The sequence below is a fragment of the Mya arenaria genome, chromosome 6 (assembly GCF_026914265.1).
Source record: "Mya arenaria isolate MELC-2E11 chromosome 6, ASM2691426v1".
In the NCBI taxonomy this organism is placed as follows: domain Eukaryota; kingdom Metazoa; phylum Mollusca; class Bivalvia; order Myida; family Myidae; genus Mya; species Mya arenaria.
This window is the reverse complement of record NC_069127.1, coordinates 16721057-16741528: the sequence shown is the minus strand read 5'-3', so window position 1 is coordinate 16741528 and position 20472 is coordinate 16721057. Positions and strand designations below refer to the sequence as shown.

At 40.8% G+C, this 20472-nt stretch overlaps 1 protein-coding gene across 6 annotated transcripts; it reads left to right on the top strand.

Annotated features, from left to right (window-relative positions):
• The first annotated feature begins 273 nt into the window (after positions 1-273).
• Positions 274-16422, top strand: LOC128238290 (uncharacterized). Of its 6 annotated transcripts, none has more exons than XM_052954051.1 (13): positions 274-733; positions 3904-4063; positions 4450-4620; positions 8615-8706; positions 8978-9204; positions 10412-10554; positions 10906-11013; positions 12657-12879; positions 13143-13232; positions 13422-13633; positions 13873-14073; positions 14515-14689; positions 15291-16422. In XM_052954051.1, the coding sequence occupies exons 1-13, from the start codon at positions 408-410 to the stop codon at positions 15404-15406; spliced, it is 2244 nt and encodes a 747-aa protein (XP_052810011.1). In that variant the 5' UTR covers positions 274-407; the 3' UTR covers positions 15407-16422. The 6 variants fall into 6 exon arrangements, with proteins under 6 accessions (XP_052810011.1, XP_052810010.1, XP_052810012.1 ...); XM_052954050.1 differs by lacking the exon at positions 8615-8706 and adding an exon at positions 5475-5566 and having other exon boundaries at positions 276-733; XM_052954052.1 differs by lacking the exons at positions 8615-8706; positions 8978-9204 and adding exons at positions 5475-5566; positions 9562-9779 and having other exon boundaries at positions 277-733.
• The last annotated feature ends 4050 nt before the right edge of the window (positions 16423-20472 follow it).

The window sequence follows — 20472 nt, the reverse complement described above, 5'->3', positions numbered from 1 at the left end:
TTCAACTTATAGATAAAGTGCGATCGAAAATGTATGATCTCTCGTGCATGTTTCAGCCAAAAGTTAACATGATTTGAAAACTCCACAAATATCATGTAAAGGCTTCGCTACCTTATAAATGTCGACAAAAGTACAGTATTATTATAGAGCGTGTGTGAACAAACATATTAAGTTAAATCAGACACCGATACGTTGCGTTCATTTAATGATCGACGTAGTTTATATTCCGAATTTTAGCTCAAGGCTCAGTGATCATGTTGTTTAATTAGATGAAACAATTTATCAAAACTCACATGAGCTTTTGACAAAAGTGACGTTTGCATATCACATGAAAACAAGCGAGTTTTTATACACCGTGTACATTCTATCCTAAGCCGGTATTAAGTTATTTCAACCTGCTTTGGACTATGGCTATGGACGGAACATCATGGGTGTTTCTATGTATGGCAGTTTTGCTACAATCGTTGGACACATCAATCGCCGACCTGCCGTTCAGGAACGTCTCTCTCCAATGGAACACGCGCGTGGATGACCTGGTGGGGCGCCTCACGCTTCCGGACATTATGTTCCAAATGGCGAAGGGCGGCGCGGGAGCACAGGGAGGTCCCGCCCCTGCAATCCCACGCCTCGGTATAGAACCATGGGCGTGGAACACCGAGTGTCTCCGAGGAGATGCGGGAGCCGGCGAGGCGACGGGCTTCCCTCAGGCCATAGGGCTAGCGGCGGCATTCAAGTAAGATTGCTCGAAGATGTGTATTTGTTAGTTCGTGTCATTGGTTGTACATGTTCGTCATCGTGTATTCATCTAGAATAAATTGGAGTCACTGATAAATAAGAATATTTAACATGATACGTTTGCAATGCATGACAGTATATGGAATACAGTTCTAATAAACGGAGTTACATATGTATGTCAGTAGCCGTCTCTAAGTTGAAAATATTTTATGATACAGCCAAATTCAAAAGTTTGATACAAATTTGAAAATTTATTGTCAGCAGTATATCGCCATGTTTAAATCTATGTCAATATTGCACGCATACAAATACTTGTGTTTTTAAGTGACGCTCTTATTAAAAATCAATACATACACATGTATAACAAACATAAATTTTCACTGATAAACCTTACTAAATAATGCATTTATGGAAAATATTTACTACTGATAACAACCGTGACTTTTATAGCAGAAAGCGCAAACATATTGAATGATCGTTCTTCCGTAACGATAGTCATGTAACCGGCGTGGATGTAAATAAGTTAAAAAGTATTCTCTTGTGGTAGCGTGCAGTGTGATTTTCTACGAGATGGCAACTAACTGTTAAGACTTCAAAAACGAAGATTCTATTTTTTCCAAGGGAAGACATGTGAATTATAAGTTATTTAAACGATTGACTACAAGAAGTAAACGATTATATTTTCTAAGGCAAAAGAGCATATTACAACACAAACTACCAAAGTTATGTTGTGTTTGTTGAATACAAAAACAACATATCACTGTATTTCGATCGATATAGAAATATACTTATTCAAAAAGGTTATGAAACCTATTTTGTTTTGGGTTATATTTATAACCCCACCTTCCATAAATACTGTAGATGTTGATAGGCTGTTGAATAGGATATAAAACATGATAAAATAGTGACGGGTCCGACATGAGAAAACATTAAGCGTTATCTATAGTGGCGGGTCCGACATGAGAAAACATTAAGCTTTCTCTATAGTGGCGGGTCCGTCATGAGAACACATTAAGCGTTCTCTATAGTGGCGGGTCCGTCATGAGAAAATATTAAGCGTTCTCTATAGTGGCGGGTCCGTCATGAGAAAAGATTAAGCGTTCTCTATAGAGGCGGGTCTGACGTGAGAAAACATTTAGCTTTCTCCGAAGTGGCGAGACCGACATGAGAAAACATTAAGCCTTCTCTGAAGCGGCTCCGACATGAGAAAAGATTAAGCGTTCTCTATAGTGGCGGGTCCGACATGAGAAAACATTAAGCGTTCTCTATAGTGGCGGGTCCGACATGGGAAAACATTAAGCGTTCTCTATAGTGGCGGGTCCGACATGGGAAAACATTAAGCGTTCTCTATAGTGGCGGGTCCGACATGAGAAAAGATTAAGCGTTCTCTATAGTGGAGGTCCGACATGGGAAAACATTAAGCGTTCTCTATAGTGGCGGGTCCGACATTGGAAAACATTAAGCGTTCTTTATAGTGGCGGGTCCGACATGAGAAAACATCAAGCGTTCTTTATAGTGGCGGGTCCGACATGAGAAAACATTAAACTTATTTTATTGTATGGATTGCAGGCCCAATTTTCTCGAAAGCTCTTAAGCGAAACAATCAAGTTGCTTTGCACAAGTTAATTTTCTCAGTTTATCCGGAATTTACTAAATAAGTGTTGGTTTAATTCATCTTGATTAACATAAAGCTATTTTCTTGAAGTCAGACAGCTCTTAAGAATATTAATATAACAAAAAAAATATCAAAACAAAAACTTATCTGAATCCTTTTATAAGCGACTTTAAAGTTTCGGGGTTCTCTTATTTCATTTTGTAATAATCCGCCTGTATAATAGTATTATTTAACCGTGAAATAGTTATTTTCACAGCATATTTATTTCACGGGACCGCACGGAAGTAAACAAAATAAGAAATTAAAGTCACTAATATATAAATTATATATATTTGTCGTTTGCTATTGCATTTAATAAATACAAATTTTAATTTCCCTGCCAATATAATGTCTTAGTTTTAAGAAATATAATGCAATGACTGTCACTAAAACCACTGCCTGTCTTATCTTATTTTTGTACTGGGAAACATGGGCTCAGTTCCCATTCCAAAATCCAAGTTTGCCTTGGGATAATCGTGTAGATGACCTGGTTTCTCGGCTAACGATTGAGGAAATAATGTGGCAGATGGCCAGTGGAGGGGCAGAGATGAAGGGGGGTCATGCCCCTCCAATCCCCCGTCTTGGGGTGGGGCCATACCAGTGGGATGAGGAATGTCTACATGGAGATGCTCGGTCTGGACAAGCTACTGCCTTCCCTCAGGCAATAGGCCTTTCTGCAGCATTTAGGTGGGCTGATTATAACAAGCCAGAGCTACCAAAATATATCAGTATGACTCGTATCTCAAAACTGATCAAAATAACATAATTAATTTTGATGAACTGGTACACATAACCTCTTCGAAGGTTCATTTTATAAATTAAAATTCATTCCATGTTGTTGCAATATTAATTGTTTGTGAGTTTGGAATAGTAAGCGATGCCACATTACAACGCAAAGTTATTGCAGCACCATCAGTTATTTTTTGTTGTAAATGTCATGATAATGAATATAAAATATTTCTAAAATCTTTGAAAAAGTTAAAAAAAATGTCGGTAAAATGGTTTTAAATACCTATAAGTCAACATTGCATTGGAAGAAATTTGTTTTCACTCCATCTTTGTTTGGTGTATCATACATTTGTCTTTGAAACATAATTTTTTTCATTTAATTCATATTAGTATATTCATATTCAACTAGTATTTGTAATTATCATTTTGACACGACTTAAGTTTGAAACATATGACTAATACTTTGTGTTTTTATTTCCTATTCCTTTAGTAAAGCTACTTAGGTGTTGATACTTGATAAAAAGAGAGTAATCATTCATTTTATAATGTCAAGTTTTGGACAGGCTAGCTTATTTTTGTTTGTTTTAATTAAAAAGCTTTATTTTGGGCAACATTTTTTTTCAATTATTGGGTAACATGAAGAGTATAACTGCTGCAACCTATTTATTTTTATTTGTTACACTTAGATATTAGCAAATAAACAAGCAAATGCTGAGTTTGCCCCTTGTTAAAAGGAGAAATGTGACACAATGGTGGATTACATTATTTCAACTGGTGTTTTTCAGTCCACAACTGATATTTGATGTTGCAAAGGCCACAGGAGTTGAGGTACGTGCAAAGCACAATGACTATGTGAAGCACAAGCAGTATGGGGACCATAAAGGCCTAAGCTGCTTCAGTCCAGTCATCAATATCATGAGACATCCACTGTGGGGCCGCAACCAGGTCAGCTTGTGATGAAAAATATGATAATTTTTGTGTCAGTCATTATTTGTTGTTTGGCTGTCTTTAATTGTGAGAATCAATGATATTAAAACTTTTGTCCATTTCTAGAATAGATAATGCTAGTATATTTATTTACGATAATTCGTTTATGTTGAAAGACTTAAGTTTTAACCAAGTGTAGAAATAATTGTTTTGCTTAAAAATGTTAAAAAAAATAGTGTATCCCTTTGATTTCCTTTTACTATTGAATCTGATCTTATGCACAAGTGCATATGAATGTAATAAGCTATCCCTGTGTCCATGGATAATTAACAAACAAATACCTCCTCAGTCACTGTATTTCACTGTCTTATTATCTAACCCAGGTGAGTTATTTTTATCTGTAGGAGACGTACGGTGAAGACCCGTACCTGAGTGGCGAGTATGCAGCCAACTTCGTTAAGGGTCTACAGGGTGACCACTTCAGATATGTTCAGGCAAATGCCGGCTGCAAGCACTTTGACGTCCATGGAGGGCCAGAAAACATCCCTCAATCAAGATTCTCATTTGATGCAAAGGTAAAAAATACAATTCTTAGTTAATCAATGAACATCATGTAGAAACTCTGCTGGAAAGCTACATGTATCTATATTTATGTAAAAGGCAACATGCATGTACTTTGATATGTATTTTCTCAATAGGGCCTTCCACAATGGGAAAGTCGTTTAAAAGGAACAAAACATTAAATGTTTTAAAAAAATACATACATCTTTTGTAACATGTGTATGTGTAATAAAAAGTTGAACAAATTTTAAGAAAGATTTTATCAGATTTTGGCTCAAAAAGCATTATTTTTGTGCTTTTTGTCAATATGTTTTTGTGTGATACTATTCAAGTCTATTTGATAAAATCTTCTTTTGTAAAATTTGCTCAACTCCTTATATTATTACACCAAATATGTTGCAGAAGATGTGTGTTTTATTGTTAAAATGAATTTTCCTCATAACTAAATAAAACATGAATTTTGAAACATTTTAATTTTTGACTTTCCTTACCCACCTTTGCACTGTGGAAGGCCCTTAAGTTGTTATGCCTCAATTGAATGCAAGTTATCTAAACATAATACAGAAATAACAAGCTTTTAAAATAAATTGTTTTCAGTATATAAATTTTTATGATGAAATTATTTTGTCTAATGTTCTGTACAAACTTAGTCTGTTTATATATTCACTAACACTAGATGACAACTAAAAAATGCTCATGTCCCATTGTAATCATATATATATACAGCTCGTATGTAAACTGCTTCATAGATCACATCATCTATTTAAAAAGTGATTTGTTTTGTGGCAGTAAGTTGCAATGCTTTACTTTATATACAAGTTTTGTGTTGTCCATGTGTACATTAAAGCTGCAATGTTTGTGATGACAGGTGTCTGAGCGGGACTGGCGCCTCACCTTCCTGCCGGCTTTCCGAACATGTGTGAAGGCGGGCACATATAGCATCATGTGCAGCTATAATAGGTACCGGGGCAAAGTTTGTATGGCTTGGAGCCTTTGTACGGTGGGGCATCAATGTTTGGCATTCCAAGTGGCTCAAAACATCCAAATACGAGGGCCACTCAAAAAATATGTAGACACTGTAAATTAAACATTTAATAATAGAGCAAATAATTATTTTTTATACATATTACCTAAATTTGAGTATATTTTCTATTATAATTTCTTGTTTTTCAATTTGCACTTGGGGAGTGTCCTTTTGCTGATGTAAAAAAGAGCAGTCATTGTCTAATATATCTTCAAATTTGAATATGAAACACATGCATCAGTGGTATTTCTGCACCTATATGTAAATTTATAGCACTTTTGAAACAAACACTTTATAGAATTGAGATGTTTATGAAAAAACACACAAACAAATGCTGTTATGTCCGTATTTCAACATTCTCCATTTTCTATCACTCACTTCATAAATGAAAGATTAATTTGCGGAAAGTTTGTAATTCTTACATTGTTATTCTTGCTTTACCTATAATTTTTAAGTGCATTCACTGCAGATCAAGGATTTGACGTAAGAGAGGGCTTAATTAAGCCCTCAGAACTAAAATTAATTTGGTTTAAACTGTTGGTTGGGGGTTTACGTGGGTACTCCCCTCAGAACAAAAAATAACAACTTCTACTACAAAATGGGGCATTTTGCATATTTTATTACGTTAATGAAATTTGTCCAATTTTCTTGCAGTTTCTTTAAAAGAATACCTTTGCTTTTATTTTCACCCAATATTTTAAGCAGACCTCAAAAAGTTATAAAGAAAGTCTACATATTTTTTTAATTGCCCTCAGCTGCAAATATTTATAGCTACATCTTATTGCCATAATTTATAGTTGTCGTTGTATTCCAAAAGGTCTACAGCTGTATATTTTCAATACTATTGTAGTTTATAGCTGTGTAGCTATGAACATTGCTACAGCTGTAATGTAAGACTGGTGTTGCACATATATCTTACTTAAAGCCACAGTTGTAAAAAACAACAATTGCTACATCTGACATTACTTTCAAAAACACCAACGGCTATAAAATACAGCCAGGGGCATATCTAGGCATACTCTTGTACTAATGTGTGCTGCATACAGATCCAAATGCTACAGGTATGAATCAGACAGATACAGCTATAAATGTACAGTTGTAGCTATCATTGTGTATCTTATTGTTGTTAATAGTTCATGTTTGAGCCACTTGGTACACCATACTTTTGTTTTGTTTGGTTTAAAAATTATTGTTCATGTTTGTTGCTTTGTAAGATTGACACAGGGCTTAAAGGCAGCATTAAAGGAATTAAACACATTAATTCTATAATTTTTGTCGTTAAGTGAGTGTTAGTTATTTTATTGCTAAAACTATAAAGAAGCTTTTTTAATGGCAACCACACTGTCGTAGACACCAAGTTTACTTAACATGCATGCATATGTAATTGTAAAAGTGCTTTTTGATGCAAAACATAAAAATAAGCTCTTTGTACATGTACATGTTTGAACTGAATGTGTTCTTGCATTGTTGGTGCTTGCATGTGTACTTGTAGTGTTGGTGCTTGTATTGTTGGTGCTTGCATGTGTACTTGTAGTGTTGGTGCTTGTATGTGTACTTGTATTGTTGGTCCTTGCATGTGTACTTGTAGTGTTGGTGCTTGTATGTGTACTTGTAGTGTTGGTGCTTGTATGTGTACTTGTAGTGTTGGTGCTTGTATGTGTACTTGTAGTGTTGGTGCTTGTATGTGTACTTGTAGTGTTGGTGCTTGTATGTGTACTTGTAGTGTTGGTGCTTGCATGTGTACTTGTAGTGTTGGTGCTTGCATGTGTACTTGTAGTGTTGGTGCTTGTATGTGTACTTGTAGTGTTGGTGCTTGTATGTGTACTTGTAGTGTTGGTGCTTGTATGTTTACTTGTAGTGTTGGTGCTTGTATGTGTACTTGTATTGTTGGTGCTTGCATGTGTACTTGGAGTGTTGGTGCTTGTATGTGTACATGTAGTGTTGGTGCTTGTATGTGTACTTGTAATGTTGATGCTTGTATGTGTACTTGTAGTGTTGGTGCTTGTATGTGTACTTGTAGTGTTCGTGCTTGTATGTGTACTTGTATTGTTGGTCCTTGCATGTGTGCTTGTAGTGTTGGTGCTTGTATGTGTACTTGTATTGTTGGTGCTTGCATGTGTGCTTGTAGTGTTGGTGCTTGTATGTGTACCTGTAGTGTTGGTGCTTACATGTGTACTTGTAGTGTTGGTGCTTGCATGTGTACTTGTAGTATTGGTGCTTGCATGTGTACTTGTAGTGTTGGTACTTGCATTTGTACTTGTAGTGTTGGTGCTTATATGTGTACTTGTAGTGTTGGTGCTTGTATGTGTACTTGTATTGTTGGTGCTTGCATGTGTACTTGTAGTGTTGGTGCTTTTATGTGTACTTGTGGTGTTGGTGCTTGTATGTGTACTTGTAGTGTTGGTGCTTGTATGTGTACTTGTATTGTTGGTCCTGGAATGTGTACTTGTACGGATGAACTGTCAAGTGCCTTCTGCGATTCTCATGATTATGTGTATTAAATCTTTCTTGTGTCAGTGTGTATCTATGGTAACTGAGTATGTCCGCTTCGTGGAGTCGTTATCGTTCAAATTATTTTTCCTGTGGCAGTGTGCATCCATGCTATAGCCAATATGTGTGGCCATTGTAATGCGTGCGTGAATTTCTATGGTGAATCGTGTGTGTTCCCATGGTGAAGCGTGTGTTTCCATGGTGAAGCGTGTGTGATTCTATGGTGAAGCGTGTGTGTTTCTATAGTTAAGCGTGTGTTTCCATGGTGAAACGTGTGTGTTTCTATGGTGAAACGTGTGTGTTCCCATGGTGAAGGGTGTGTTTCCATGGTGAAGCGTGTGCGTTTCTATGCTGACGGTGTTGTAGAGGTATTGTGTCTGGGCTGGCGCTTCAGGACTAAGTGTGGAGTCATGCTGTTGTCATTTAAGCTATTGTTCTGTTTCACGTATCCATGGAAGTGTCCGCATGTTTCTATGGTGACGGTGTTGTTGCAGGTGACAGATCGTGACTGGCGCTTAACCTTCCTGCCCGCCTTTCGCCAGTGCGTCCACGCAGGCTCCTACAGCCTCATGTGCAGCTTCAACAAGTCTGTAACTCTCTAAATGGTCACATCTCTTTTAGTGCCTTACCCATTTTCTCCTTTGCTTATCAAAAAGTTAACTTTGGTATATGAAGCTTTCGTTATTTCTTAACTTAAATTCATTGTCATTTCAAACGGAAACTACTATTATTCTGACGTTTCTTTAGAAAAACATTTTGAGGAATACATTTTTACTTGTACATAGGTTAAAACAGCAAAGTGACTATTGATTGTTGGGTAAAAGTTAGTTCTTATTCTAACATTTTGTCGCGTCTAGAATCAATGGTGTGCCAGCCTGTGCCAACCGAAAGGTGTTAACAGAAATAGCACGTGACCAGTGGGGTTTCCATGGTTACGTGATAAGCGACGAGGAAGCGGTTGAGAACATCGTGCTATTTCATCACTATGCCAACACGAGTATGCAGGCGACCATTGACGCCATCACTGCTGGGCTAAATATAGAACTGACAACGAGCAGAAAAGACCCATACTTCTTTACAATGAGTAATCTAAGTTCCTCCCCAAATATTATCGTTCATTGCAGCTTCTTGTAACATTGCTCTTTGGTGTCGGTGAATCCTATGACAGTTTTGATAATATCTAAAAGTATCAATTTATTTTAAATGAAAGCAGAATCCATGTTAAGCTGACACACACTGGGTTTTCCACATGCGCATATAGCTTGCATTGTAGCTTGTTATGCACAGTTTAACCCATATTTGCACTGCAAAACAATGTACTTAGGCACCATAGCATCCGACTGTTTCACAGTTTCTGTCAGTAATAAATTTTTAGTAAAACAAAACAAACAAAAAAATGCAACCACCACGGCAGGAGCAATAACCGTTGGCTTGTTTGCAGCATTAACGGGGTACCGGCATGCGCCAATCACGACCTCCTTACCAAGACGCTGCGTGCACAGTGGGGTTTCCGTGGTTACGTAGTGAGCGACGCGGATGCCCTAGGCAACATAATTACGTGGCACATGTACACTAACTCCACAGTGGATGCGGCGGCCATGTGTGTGAACGCAGGATGTAACCTGGAGTTGGGTGGGCCCTCCATATATCCTCACATCGGTATGTGGTCCGCACTAACACACACACGCTTAAGTTGTGTAATGCAAGCTATTATTATACCTTGTACTTACATGTAGCATGTATTGATGGTTGGGTTGTCGTTTGGTAATTTATAGTATGCTTCCTTTGGTGATATCTATCGATTTGGCAAACGATTGAAAATTTCAGATTTGACTTCACTTCCTACAGCATGCATGAAAAGAACTCTGGTACTGGACCTCAAATGATCGATGTAGCTGCCGCTGTTATTCATTTCCTTGTTGACCAACACCAAATATAAATACCATATATCTCAAAACAATTGAAACGACTGTTTCATAGTCTGTTGTTACAAATATATAACAGTAGAGATGTATGCAGTCTAACAAAGACATTTATAAGAGAGTGAAAATGACGTACTGCTAATGCTTTATTTCAGATTCTACTAGTTAGTTAGCAAGTACTTCCACATCTACTAAGAACTAAAGATTTTACAAAAATTGTGTTTTCACTCTATATATGCAGTGCATTCGTTTCTATGTGTGATTTTTAATGTGTGTTTTTAATGTGTGGTTTTCAATGTGTTGTTTTTTATGTGTGATTTTGCGCTTGAGGCCTCTCGATGGCAAATGCAGCTGGTTAGTTTATTTCAGTTGATGCCATCAAGCAGGGGAAGCTGTCGGAAACGCTGGTCCGTGAGCGCGTCAAACCCCTCTTCTACACGCGCATGCGCCTTGGCGAGTTTGATCCCCCGGAAATGAATCCGTACCTACGTTATAATCTCTCCCTCGTCCAGGTAAAGATCTACTAATTCAGTCATTGTTTATTGAGGTTTTATGGAAAAGTTATGCAGGGTTTTAAATCTGCGGTGTAAATGGTAAACTTGTAAATCATCCGCATGCAGGCTGTGCATTGTTGTACAGAAATGCAATTTAGTATCACTGTTACATTGAAAGCCTGAGGTAGTCGACCTTTGACGGACACTTTCATGTAAAATAACAAGAACATCACAATGTTCATTTTGAGTGGAACTGCTGATCTATAAGTAGTACACGACATTGTACGTTCCCATATGCGAAGTCAACAAACTATTACATTCTTGTGGAAATATCAATGAAATGAATTAGTTGTATATGCCGCCCTACAGAGCGATGAGCATCGGGCCCTCGCCGTCAAGGCGGCCATGCAGACGATTGTGCTACTCAAGAATTCGAACGGACTGCTTCCAATCAAGAAACATTTCAACACAATAGCGGTAAGGGTGCTCTAAAAGTTGCAGTAGATTATCTATGACTTTATCATGTATAGTTTAGGCGTAGACGGTCATTGATGGCGTATAAAAACTAAAAAGACATCATTGCTGTGCTAAAACTACTATGAGGTATAGAACTTATGTAGGTTTGTGTATCATGTTTCTTGGCCATGATAGGGTTATATTATTGATAAGATGTGAAAAGCGACAGAACATTTGAACAGTTTTTCACAGGCTACCAGAGGTCATGATTACAAGCAGTCTCAAGTCCAAGTCTAGACTCAGTCTCATAAAAGCACTTTTATGTAATTGCAAAGCATCATCTTCATTTTGTCCCCCCCCCCCCTTCCATCAATGAGGATACATATTGTTTTGCTCGAGTTGGCGGTCCGACCATCACAAATCATGTCAGCTCAATACCGCTTTAAACGAAGGATTTTGAAATAAACTCCCACAAATGTTCAACATTTTGAGACGACGTGCAGAGCAGCGCATGACACAACCAGCTCGGTTTAAGGTCAAAATCACACGTAGAGGTCACATGTCAGATAACTACATTTCGTGTTCGCTCCATATCTATCAATCGTTTTAAAGATTTTAACCAGCTCGATTTAAGGTCAAGGTCACACTTAGAAGTCAAAGGTCTACGACTATATTTCGTGTCTTGTACAGTTTCCAGGCCTTAACAATTGTAAACATTAAGTTCATTGTCAAGGCCATGTGTCCCGAGTTGAGGATCCATCGCCATACGGTGATGCTGTATTGCAAGACATTCGTGCTACATCAAGAGTTCTTACATTGATATAAAGAGTAATAATTTAATGAGCACATATATGAATTGCTAGGATAGTATACATGTGTATCTGGTAGGTAATTTTGCATAACAAATGCGCGGTGCGTTCTTATTGGTAACAAATTGCATTTTGTTATAAATAATAACATGTCTTACAGCTCGTGTCATAATTACACTTTTATTAACACACGCTTATTCTGTTCTGCATCACACAAAAACTGCATAAAACTTCCTCGCCCAACATAAAAGGTGTTTAAACATAGAAAAATCGGCCATAGTTTTAAGTCAAGCAATTTTCTATTTTCACTTTGTAAAAAAGAAATCGTTCATCTTATACATTCAATAACTTTTTGGTTAATGCCTCTAGAAACACAGGTTAACAACTGAGAGAAGCTCACACGTGTGGCCTCCGGGTTGGTGTATTTATATTGCGAGAAAAGTGATAAAACTTACTTTCCATGTGAAAAATCCTCCTAAAACACCAAAATGTCTTCGAGCACCGCCATTTTATTCCGCATCACACATTTCCCCCACTTAAAATTGGGAAAACACAAAACACGTTGGACATCCTGATTAATTGCAGCGAAATTTGTCAACAATTTGATGTTTCTTTGTTTTTGTTTAGGTGAATTTAACGTAATTTAGAAGATTTAGTCATCATTCTTTGCCGACAGTTTGTATGTTTTTCTTGTGGCGGATTGGTTTCTTATTTGTCTGTAAATTATTTAATAAATGTATGTTTGATGAATTTTTAAAATGTATTTTAGTAAACGCCAATTTACAGTCCTTTTGTTCTGAGGGCGAAACACCTTTGGGTACAAGGTCTATAACATTGAATGTGTTTTCACCACAGGTGATAGGTCCGATGGCGGACAACCTGGTACAGCAGTACGGCTCCTATGCTGCGGATGTATCCGCCAAATACGCGCGGTCACCGTTGGCGGGACTGCGGCCCTTGGCAGACACCGTCAACTTCGCTGCTGGTTGTAACGACAACAAATGCGCCAACTACTCGGCGCCGGATGTGCAGAAGGCGGTGAAAGGCGCGCAGCTAGTTGTCATTTGCTTGGGTACAGGTAAGGGTACTCATGACAACTTTCATTAAATCTAACATCGACCCCCGGGGCTGTTCATTAATTGGTTGAGCATATATGACTTGTTTAGAGCCACCATGTGTGGTCCGTTGTAATGATATTTACTGGTCTTCTCAGACTAAATACAACAGTTTAACATATTTACACGTTTAAACGTTGTTACATTGACAGTTGTATATAGCATATGTTCAGTATACATTTATGCAACTTAAATGCAACCTCACTTGGATTTTAATGTCTCGCAGGCTGGTTGGTTGAGGGGGAGGGAAATGACCGCGCGGACATGAACCTGCCCGGGAACCAGTCCCAGCTGCTCACGGACGCAATCAAATACGGTAACTTACAACTCATGAAACTTGTTTTAATTTATTTGTTCTTGGGAGAGAATATAAATATCTTTATCAAACTATATAACATTCTTAAGTGTTCGTGTTACATTCTATTTTCAATCCGCATACTTTAATCATTTTCCATCCAAAGAATTTTATGGCAAACTGTATCAAGCTGTCTCTTCTTATCTACAGGCGGCGGCTCCCCCATTCTACTGCTAGTGTTCAGTGGCGGCCCGTTGAACATCAGCGCAGCTGACCGTGACCCGCGTGTCTCTGCTATCATGCAATGTTTCTTCCCTGCACAGGCGACCGGGGACGCCATCTTTAATGTGATCACCATGGCGACAAACGACGCCAGCCCGGCCGCGCGCCTCCCGTACACGTGGTACGACACAGCGGACCAGGTACGCGGCCGCAGCAGGAATCGTTGCTGGCTGAGAGAAAAGCTGGACATCTAGTTCCAGATTTTAGAAGTTCAATGTCGATAGTCAATGAAACAATCAAATAAAAAAAATACATTGATACAATGTCACTAACTAAAGGAAAGCAACTTTTGGTTGTCATATGTTCTGTATAAAATTCAGTATACAAACGATTAACGAAATATTGAACGAAAGTCCACTGTAGTGATTGTTGATTGCAGATTCCGTCCATGACGAAATACACGATGACGGGGCGAACATACCGCTACTTCCAGGGCGCGCCGCTCTACCCCTTCGGCTACGGTTTATCGTACACAAAGTTCCGTTACTTTGGTGTAGAACTGATCCCTGTCATTCTAGCCGGTGATGACCAGTATGTGTATGGGCAGGTCATGAACACGGGGGCGGTAGATTCGGACGAGGTATGGAGATCGTCAATTGAACATAACTCACTTAGCAGTTGATGTAGAGCATGGTCATATGGCATACCACGAAATATGTTATATATGCATTACTTGAAGGATAGCCGAGATTACAACGGTAATATTATGATGTGGTCCATAATGGTAGTATCGATCGGGGGATAATGGAAACATATATAGATCTACACAATACATAGCCATAATTCAGCGGTGTATATACTTATATAATACATTTCACAATTCCTGCACCATATTGGAACCAATGATACAGATTGTTGCAAATTGTTAAACCAAGAGAAAAAATGCATTGTGCGTATAAACGTTCGCATTAAAAGCAAGCATGGGCATGAACACCTGCATTTACCCATCCACTGATTGAGAAGACTGAGAGTTAGGTAAAGATTCGAAAACACACATGTAATACCCCTCATCTCCTGCCAGGTCGTGCAGCTGTACATATCTTGGCGGTCCACGAACCAGACGATGCCGCGCCTCCAGCTGGCGGGATTCTCGCGCATCCATATCCGGACTGGCGAGAGCCAAGAGTTTAAATTTACCGTCAACGCCCGGCAGCTCGCAGTGTGGACGGACGACAAGGGCTTCGTCGTGGAACCTGGTAAGACAGCGCTATTGGGTACACATAGATTCCAAGTAGCTACCTACATGTACCAGATTGCATTCACATTTCAAGTAGATTGTAAGATGCGGTGATTGGTGAGCTTAAAATCATTAATATTGCAGGTTTACTTGACATGTTTTTCTGGGTAATAGGATGCAGCGTCGGTCAAAAATGATATACTAAATTACATATAACTATAATTATGAGTGACATAATTGTATCAATAAAAAGTGCTGTTTCTGAAAATCAATACAAATTGATTATTCTTATAGACAATTAATGGGCTGATTGTCCAGAACTTTGTTAAAGTTAACAACATAATAAACGACATTGGTGTAAGATTTTAAACATGAACCTCTGATGATGTGCTCAAATATTTAAATATTAAAAAAAAGCTGAGATCTTGTTAAAATACAGCAGATCGGTCATCCATGAGGTTTCCAGAGCAGTGACGATTTGAAAGTACATTAACAGCGCGATTAACTTTTATAAAGTTATGAATAATAGGCCAAAGATGCGTTTAAGCAATTATCACAGCTTTTTTAACTTTTATGTTTTGTATTTGTATATATATGACAACTGTGTTTCGGCTTTGCAGGAGTTATTGACGTGTATGTGGGAGGCCAGCAGCCCAACCAGCGGCGGACCGTCCCCTCCAACGTGTTAAATACGCACTTCCAGATTGATGGACAGGCTGTCCTTGGGCCCAGCTAACGTTCCGGGAGCTACAAGGGACACGGGCGGGGACGTGGAAAGAAATATAATCAGAGATAGAGATGAAACAATAGTTCCTGGGGTTATCATGGCTTGACATGTGATCTGCCATATAAAATGATTATATAAATATAATATGAATAGACATAACCTTCACAAACATGATTATAAGTGTGTATATATATATATACGGCATATATTATATTGAGCCTGCATCTTGACTTGGAAATAGCGGCCTGTCTGCAGGGAATGTGATATTTATAAAGCTGTTGAATTTTTACACCATTATTGATTGATCTTTGATTAATTGATCTTTGATGTGGGAAATGAAATGTTTGAATCACGAAGGAATGCAAATTTATAAATATCACATTTTTATATCTGCTCCGCTGTCATGCAAGGTAAGTGTGTTCATATAGGATACATATAGTTCTGAGGTGAACATATCATTGTACTTCTGATCATAACTAGAAATTTATACATTCATTAAAGGTGCTAGTTCGCGCGATTTCTGAACAAATATGTGGAAGTTGCCTAATCTATCTTTACTTGAAGATCTATACTTGTGTTTATATATACGCCAACGGGATGCCAGCGTTTATCAAATATGCCATACCTTTAGTTTGGTACACCAGCAGTGAACCGTTGGTGGGTTTGTATTCAGGTGAATCGGTGAACACAGGCTGGGTCAGACTGGATCGGTGGACATTTTGGTAAATGCATATTATTAACCTATATCCATTACTTAGTACCAGTTGAATATTTTTGCGAGCAAACTCAATCGGAAGCTTTTAAACTGTCGATTGTTGAAACTTTTCCTTTGTTCGGCATATGGCCTTTGTGAAGAACGCCGACGATATGGACTTTCATTTCAACAACCGACATCATTTAATGTAATATCTAACTATTTATCCCCACACCAGTAGAACATTCCTGCACAGCCATAAAGCTCTATTTACATCGTATTTGTAAAATAACATGTCCTTGCATATTATCAATAAAACTGTAAAATCGTATTGATGACAATTTCAGTTCTTGTTATTTTTGTCCGAAGTGACGTTATTTAATGCAGGAAATGACGTCGGAACCAGGTTTTTTTTAGGCTTCAATACAGTCGGCAGATCCATAGCTACCCGTCTCACGCACGTGTCAGGAACGACAACATGGCGATGCGTATTACCTGTAACTGTTAAACATTGCATATCAAATAGCATTCACTTAAGCTCCCGAGAGCAGACGGATGGAATGGGCGATTACGTTTTGAATACTTGAAACAAACTCTATTTTTTCAAGTCCTATTAAATCACTAGCGAGTTAATGGTACTCTTACCCTGTTTATGATAAAAAAAATGTTTATCATTATGAGGATTCAGTCATTAATATCAACATATGAAACTGATCGAGGACGATTCTCATTGTTGTTTTCCTGGCCGTGTGCCTGCCCCTTGCTTTTAGGCGAAACTTGCGGTTATAGTGTAGCACTCAATGTAGGAGAGGCTACCATTTCTGGTTGATATCCTGTTCTGCACCTGCCAGGCTTGTGCGAGGTTCGGGCTTGGCATTACAGCTAGAAACCTGAATGATGGACGTTTGTCAAAACAGCTGGTACCGATCATCACTTTCTGCACCGAATTACCTCATAAAAACCGAAATTGTGAATTTTAAGACGCATACCTTGTCAAACGTTTGATTTGTGCAATAACAAATGCATTAATCCCATGATCGATTGTGTTGCTGGTACATAGTATCGTTATTATGAGTGAAACAATACTACATTAGGTTGTAGTTTACATGTCGTTGTGTCAAACGTCAAAGTGAGTTGTTGCGTACAGTTCTACAATATTTTCGAACTTAATCGTTCTTGATACCATCTGTAGTTTCGTCATAGTTGTACAGCGAAACGATTTCCCTAGATTGAAATGAACGTACCCGTACCATGACCTACCATGCGACTTATCTCAACAAGTGGACAAGCAATAAAATTGCCTCAGCAAAACACTTAATCAACAATATGTTTTACCCTCAATAATATAAGTCGATGTTCCTTATTGATTTACACCGATATCAAACAAAACGTTTTTTCTTGTCAACCAATTCCCCTCCTCCACAGTAACACAGGAGAACGTTGTCAACCCCCCCCCCCTCCTCCACAGTAACACGGGAACACGTTGTCAACCAACCCCCCTCCTCCACAGTAACGCGGGAACACGTTGTCAACCCCCCCCCCTCCTCCACAGTTACACGGGAGAACGTGGTCAACAAACCCCCCTCCTCCACAGTAACACGGGAGCACGTTGTCAACCCCCCCCCTCCTCCACAGTTACACGGGAGAACGTTGTCAACAAACCCCCCTCCTCCACAGTAACACGGGAGCACGTTGTCAACCCCCCCCCCCTCCACAGTTACACGGGAGAACGTTGTCAACAAACCCCCCTCCTCCACAGTAATGCGGGAGCACTTTGCCAACCAACCAACCCTCCTCCACAGTAACGCGGGAACACGTCAACAAACCCCCCTCCTCCACAGTAACACAGGAGAACGTTGTCAACAAACCCCCCTCCTCCACAGTAACACGGGAGCACGTTGTCAACCAACCCCCCTCCTCAACAGTTACACGGGAGAACGTTGTCAACAAACCCCCTCCTCCTCCACAGTAACGCGGGAGCACGTTGTCAACCCCCCCCTCCTCCACAGTAACACGGGAGCACGTTGTCAACCAACCCCGCCCCCCTCCTCCACAGTTACGCGGGAGCACGTTGTCAACCCCCCTCCTCCACAGTTACACGGGAAAATGTTGTCAACCAACCCCCTCCCCCTTCTCCACAGTAGCGCGGGAGCACGTTGTCAACCACCCCCTCCCCTCCTCCTCCACAGTAACGCGGGAGCATATTGTCAACCCCCCCCCCTCCTCCACTGTTACACGGGAGAACGTTGTCAACAACCCCCCCCCTCCTCCACAGTAACACAGGAGAACGTTGTCAACAAACCCCCCTCCTCCACAGTAACGCAGGAGAACGTTGTCAACAAACCCCCCACCTACACAGTAACACAGGAGAACGTAGTCAACAAACCCCCCTCCATCACAGGAGAACGTTGTCAACAAACCCCCTCCTCCACAGTAACATGGGAGCACGTTGTCAACCAACTCCCCTCCTCCACAGTAACACGGGAGCACGTTGTCAACCAACTCCCCTCCTCCACAGTAACACGGGAGCACGTTGTCAACAAACCCCCCTCCTCCACAGTAACACGGGAGCACGTTGTCACCCCCCCCCCCCCTCCTCCACAGTAACACAGGATAACGTTGTCAACAAACCCCCCACCTCCACAGTAACACGAGAGCACGTTGTCAACCAACTTCCCTCCTCCACAGTAACACGGGAGCACGTTGTCAACAAACCCCCTCCTCCACAGTAACACAGGAGAACGTTGTCAACAAACCCCCCTCCTACACAGTATCATGGGAGCACGTTGTCAACAACCCCCCCCCCTCCTCCACAGTAAAACAGGAGAACGTTGACAACAAACCCCCCACCTCCACAGTTACACGGGAGAACGTTGTCAACAAACCCCTCTCCTTCTCCACAGTAACATAGTAGAACGTTGTCAACCAACTACCCTCTTCCACAATCACGCGGGAGCACGTTGTCAACCAACTCCCCTGCTCCACAGTAACGCGGGAGCACGTTGTCAACCAACTCCCGTCCTCACCAGTAACGCGGGAGCACGTTGTCAACCAACTCCCCTCCTCCACAGTAACGCAGGAGCACGTTGTCAACCAACTCCCCTCCTCCACAATAACGCGGAAGAACGTTGTCAACCAACTCACGTCCTCCACAGTAGCACGGAAGCACTTTGTCAACCAACTCACGTCCTCCAGCATGTTGTCGACCAACTCCCCTCCTCCACATTAACACGGGAGTACTTTGTCAACCAACTCCCCTCCTCTATAGTAACACGGGGGCACGTTGTCAACCAACTCCCCTCCTCCACAGTAACGCTGGAGCACGTTGTCAACCAACTCCCCTCCTCCAAAGTAACGCGGGAGCACGTTGTCAACCAACTCCCCTCCTCCACAGTAACGCGGGAGCACGTTGTCAACCAACTCCCCTCCTCCACAGTAACGCGGGAGCACGTTGTCAACCAACTCCCCTCCTCCACAGTAACACGGGAGCACCTTGTCAACCAACTCCCCTCCTCCACAGTAGCACGGGATCACGTTGTCAACCAACTCCCCTCCTCCACAGTAGCACGGGATCACGTTGTCAACCAACTCCCCTCCTCCACAGTAGCGCGGGAGCACGCTGTCAACCAACTCCCCTCCTCCAAAGTAGCACGGGAGCACGTTGTCAAGCAACTCCCCTCCTCCAAAGTAGCACGGGAGCACGCTGTCAACCAACTCCCCTCCTCCAAAGTAGCACGGGAGCACGCTGTCAACCAACTCCCCTCCTCCAAAGTAGCACGGGAGCACGCTGTCAAGCAACTCCCCTCCTCCAAAGTAACACGGGGGCACGTTGTCAACCAACTCCCCTCCTCCACAGTAACGCTGGAGCACGTTGTCAACCAACTCCCCTCCTCCAAAGTAACACGGGAGCACGTTGTCAACCAACTCCCCTCCTCCACAGTAACACGGAATCACGTGTCAACAAACTCCCCTCCTCCACAGTAATACGGGAGCACGTTGTCAACCAACTCCCCTCATCCAAAGTAACACGGGAGCAAGTTGTCAACCAACTCCCCTCATCCAAAGTAACACGGGAGCACGTGGTCAACCAACTCCCCTCCTCCACAGTAACACGGGATCACGTTGTCAACCAACTCCCCTCCTCCACAGTAACACGGGAGGACGTTGTCAACCAACTACTCTCCTCAACTTTAACACGGGAGCACGTTGTCAACCAACCCATGTATATAGTAAGTTATACCTACTTTGGACTATGGCTATCGACGGAACATGGACGTTCCTATGTATAGCAGTTTCTCTACAACTGTTGGGCATATCGAGCGCCGACTTACCGTTCCTGAACGACTTTCTGCCATGTAGCGCGCGTGGATGACCTGGTAGC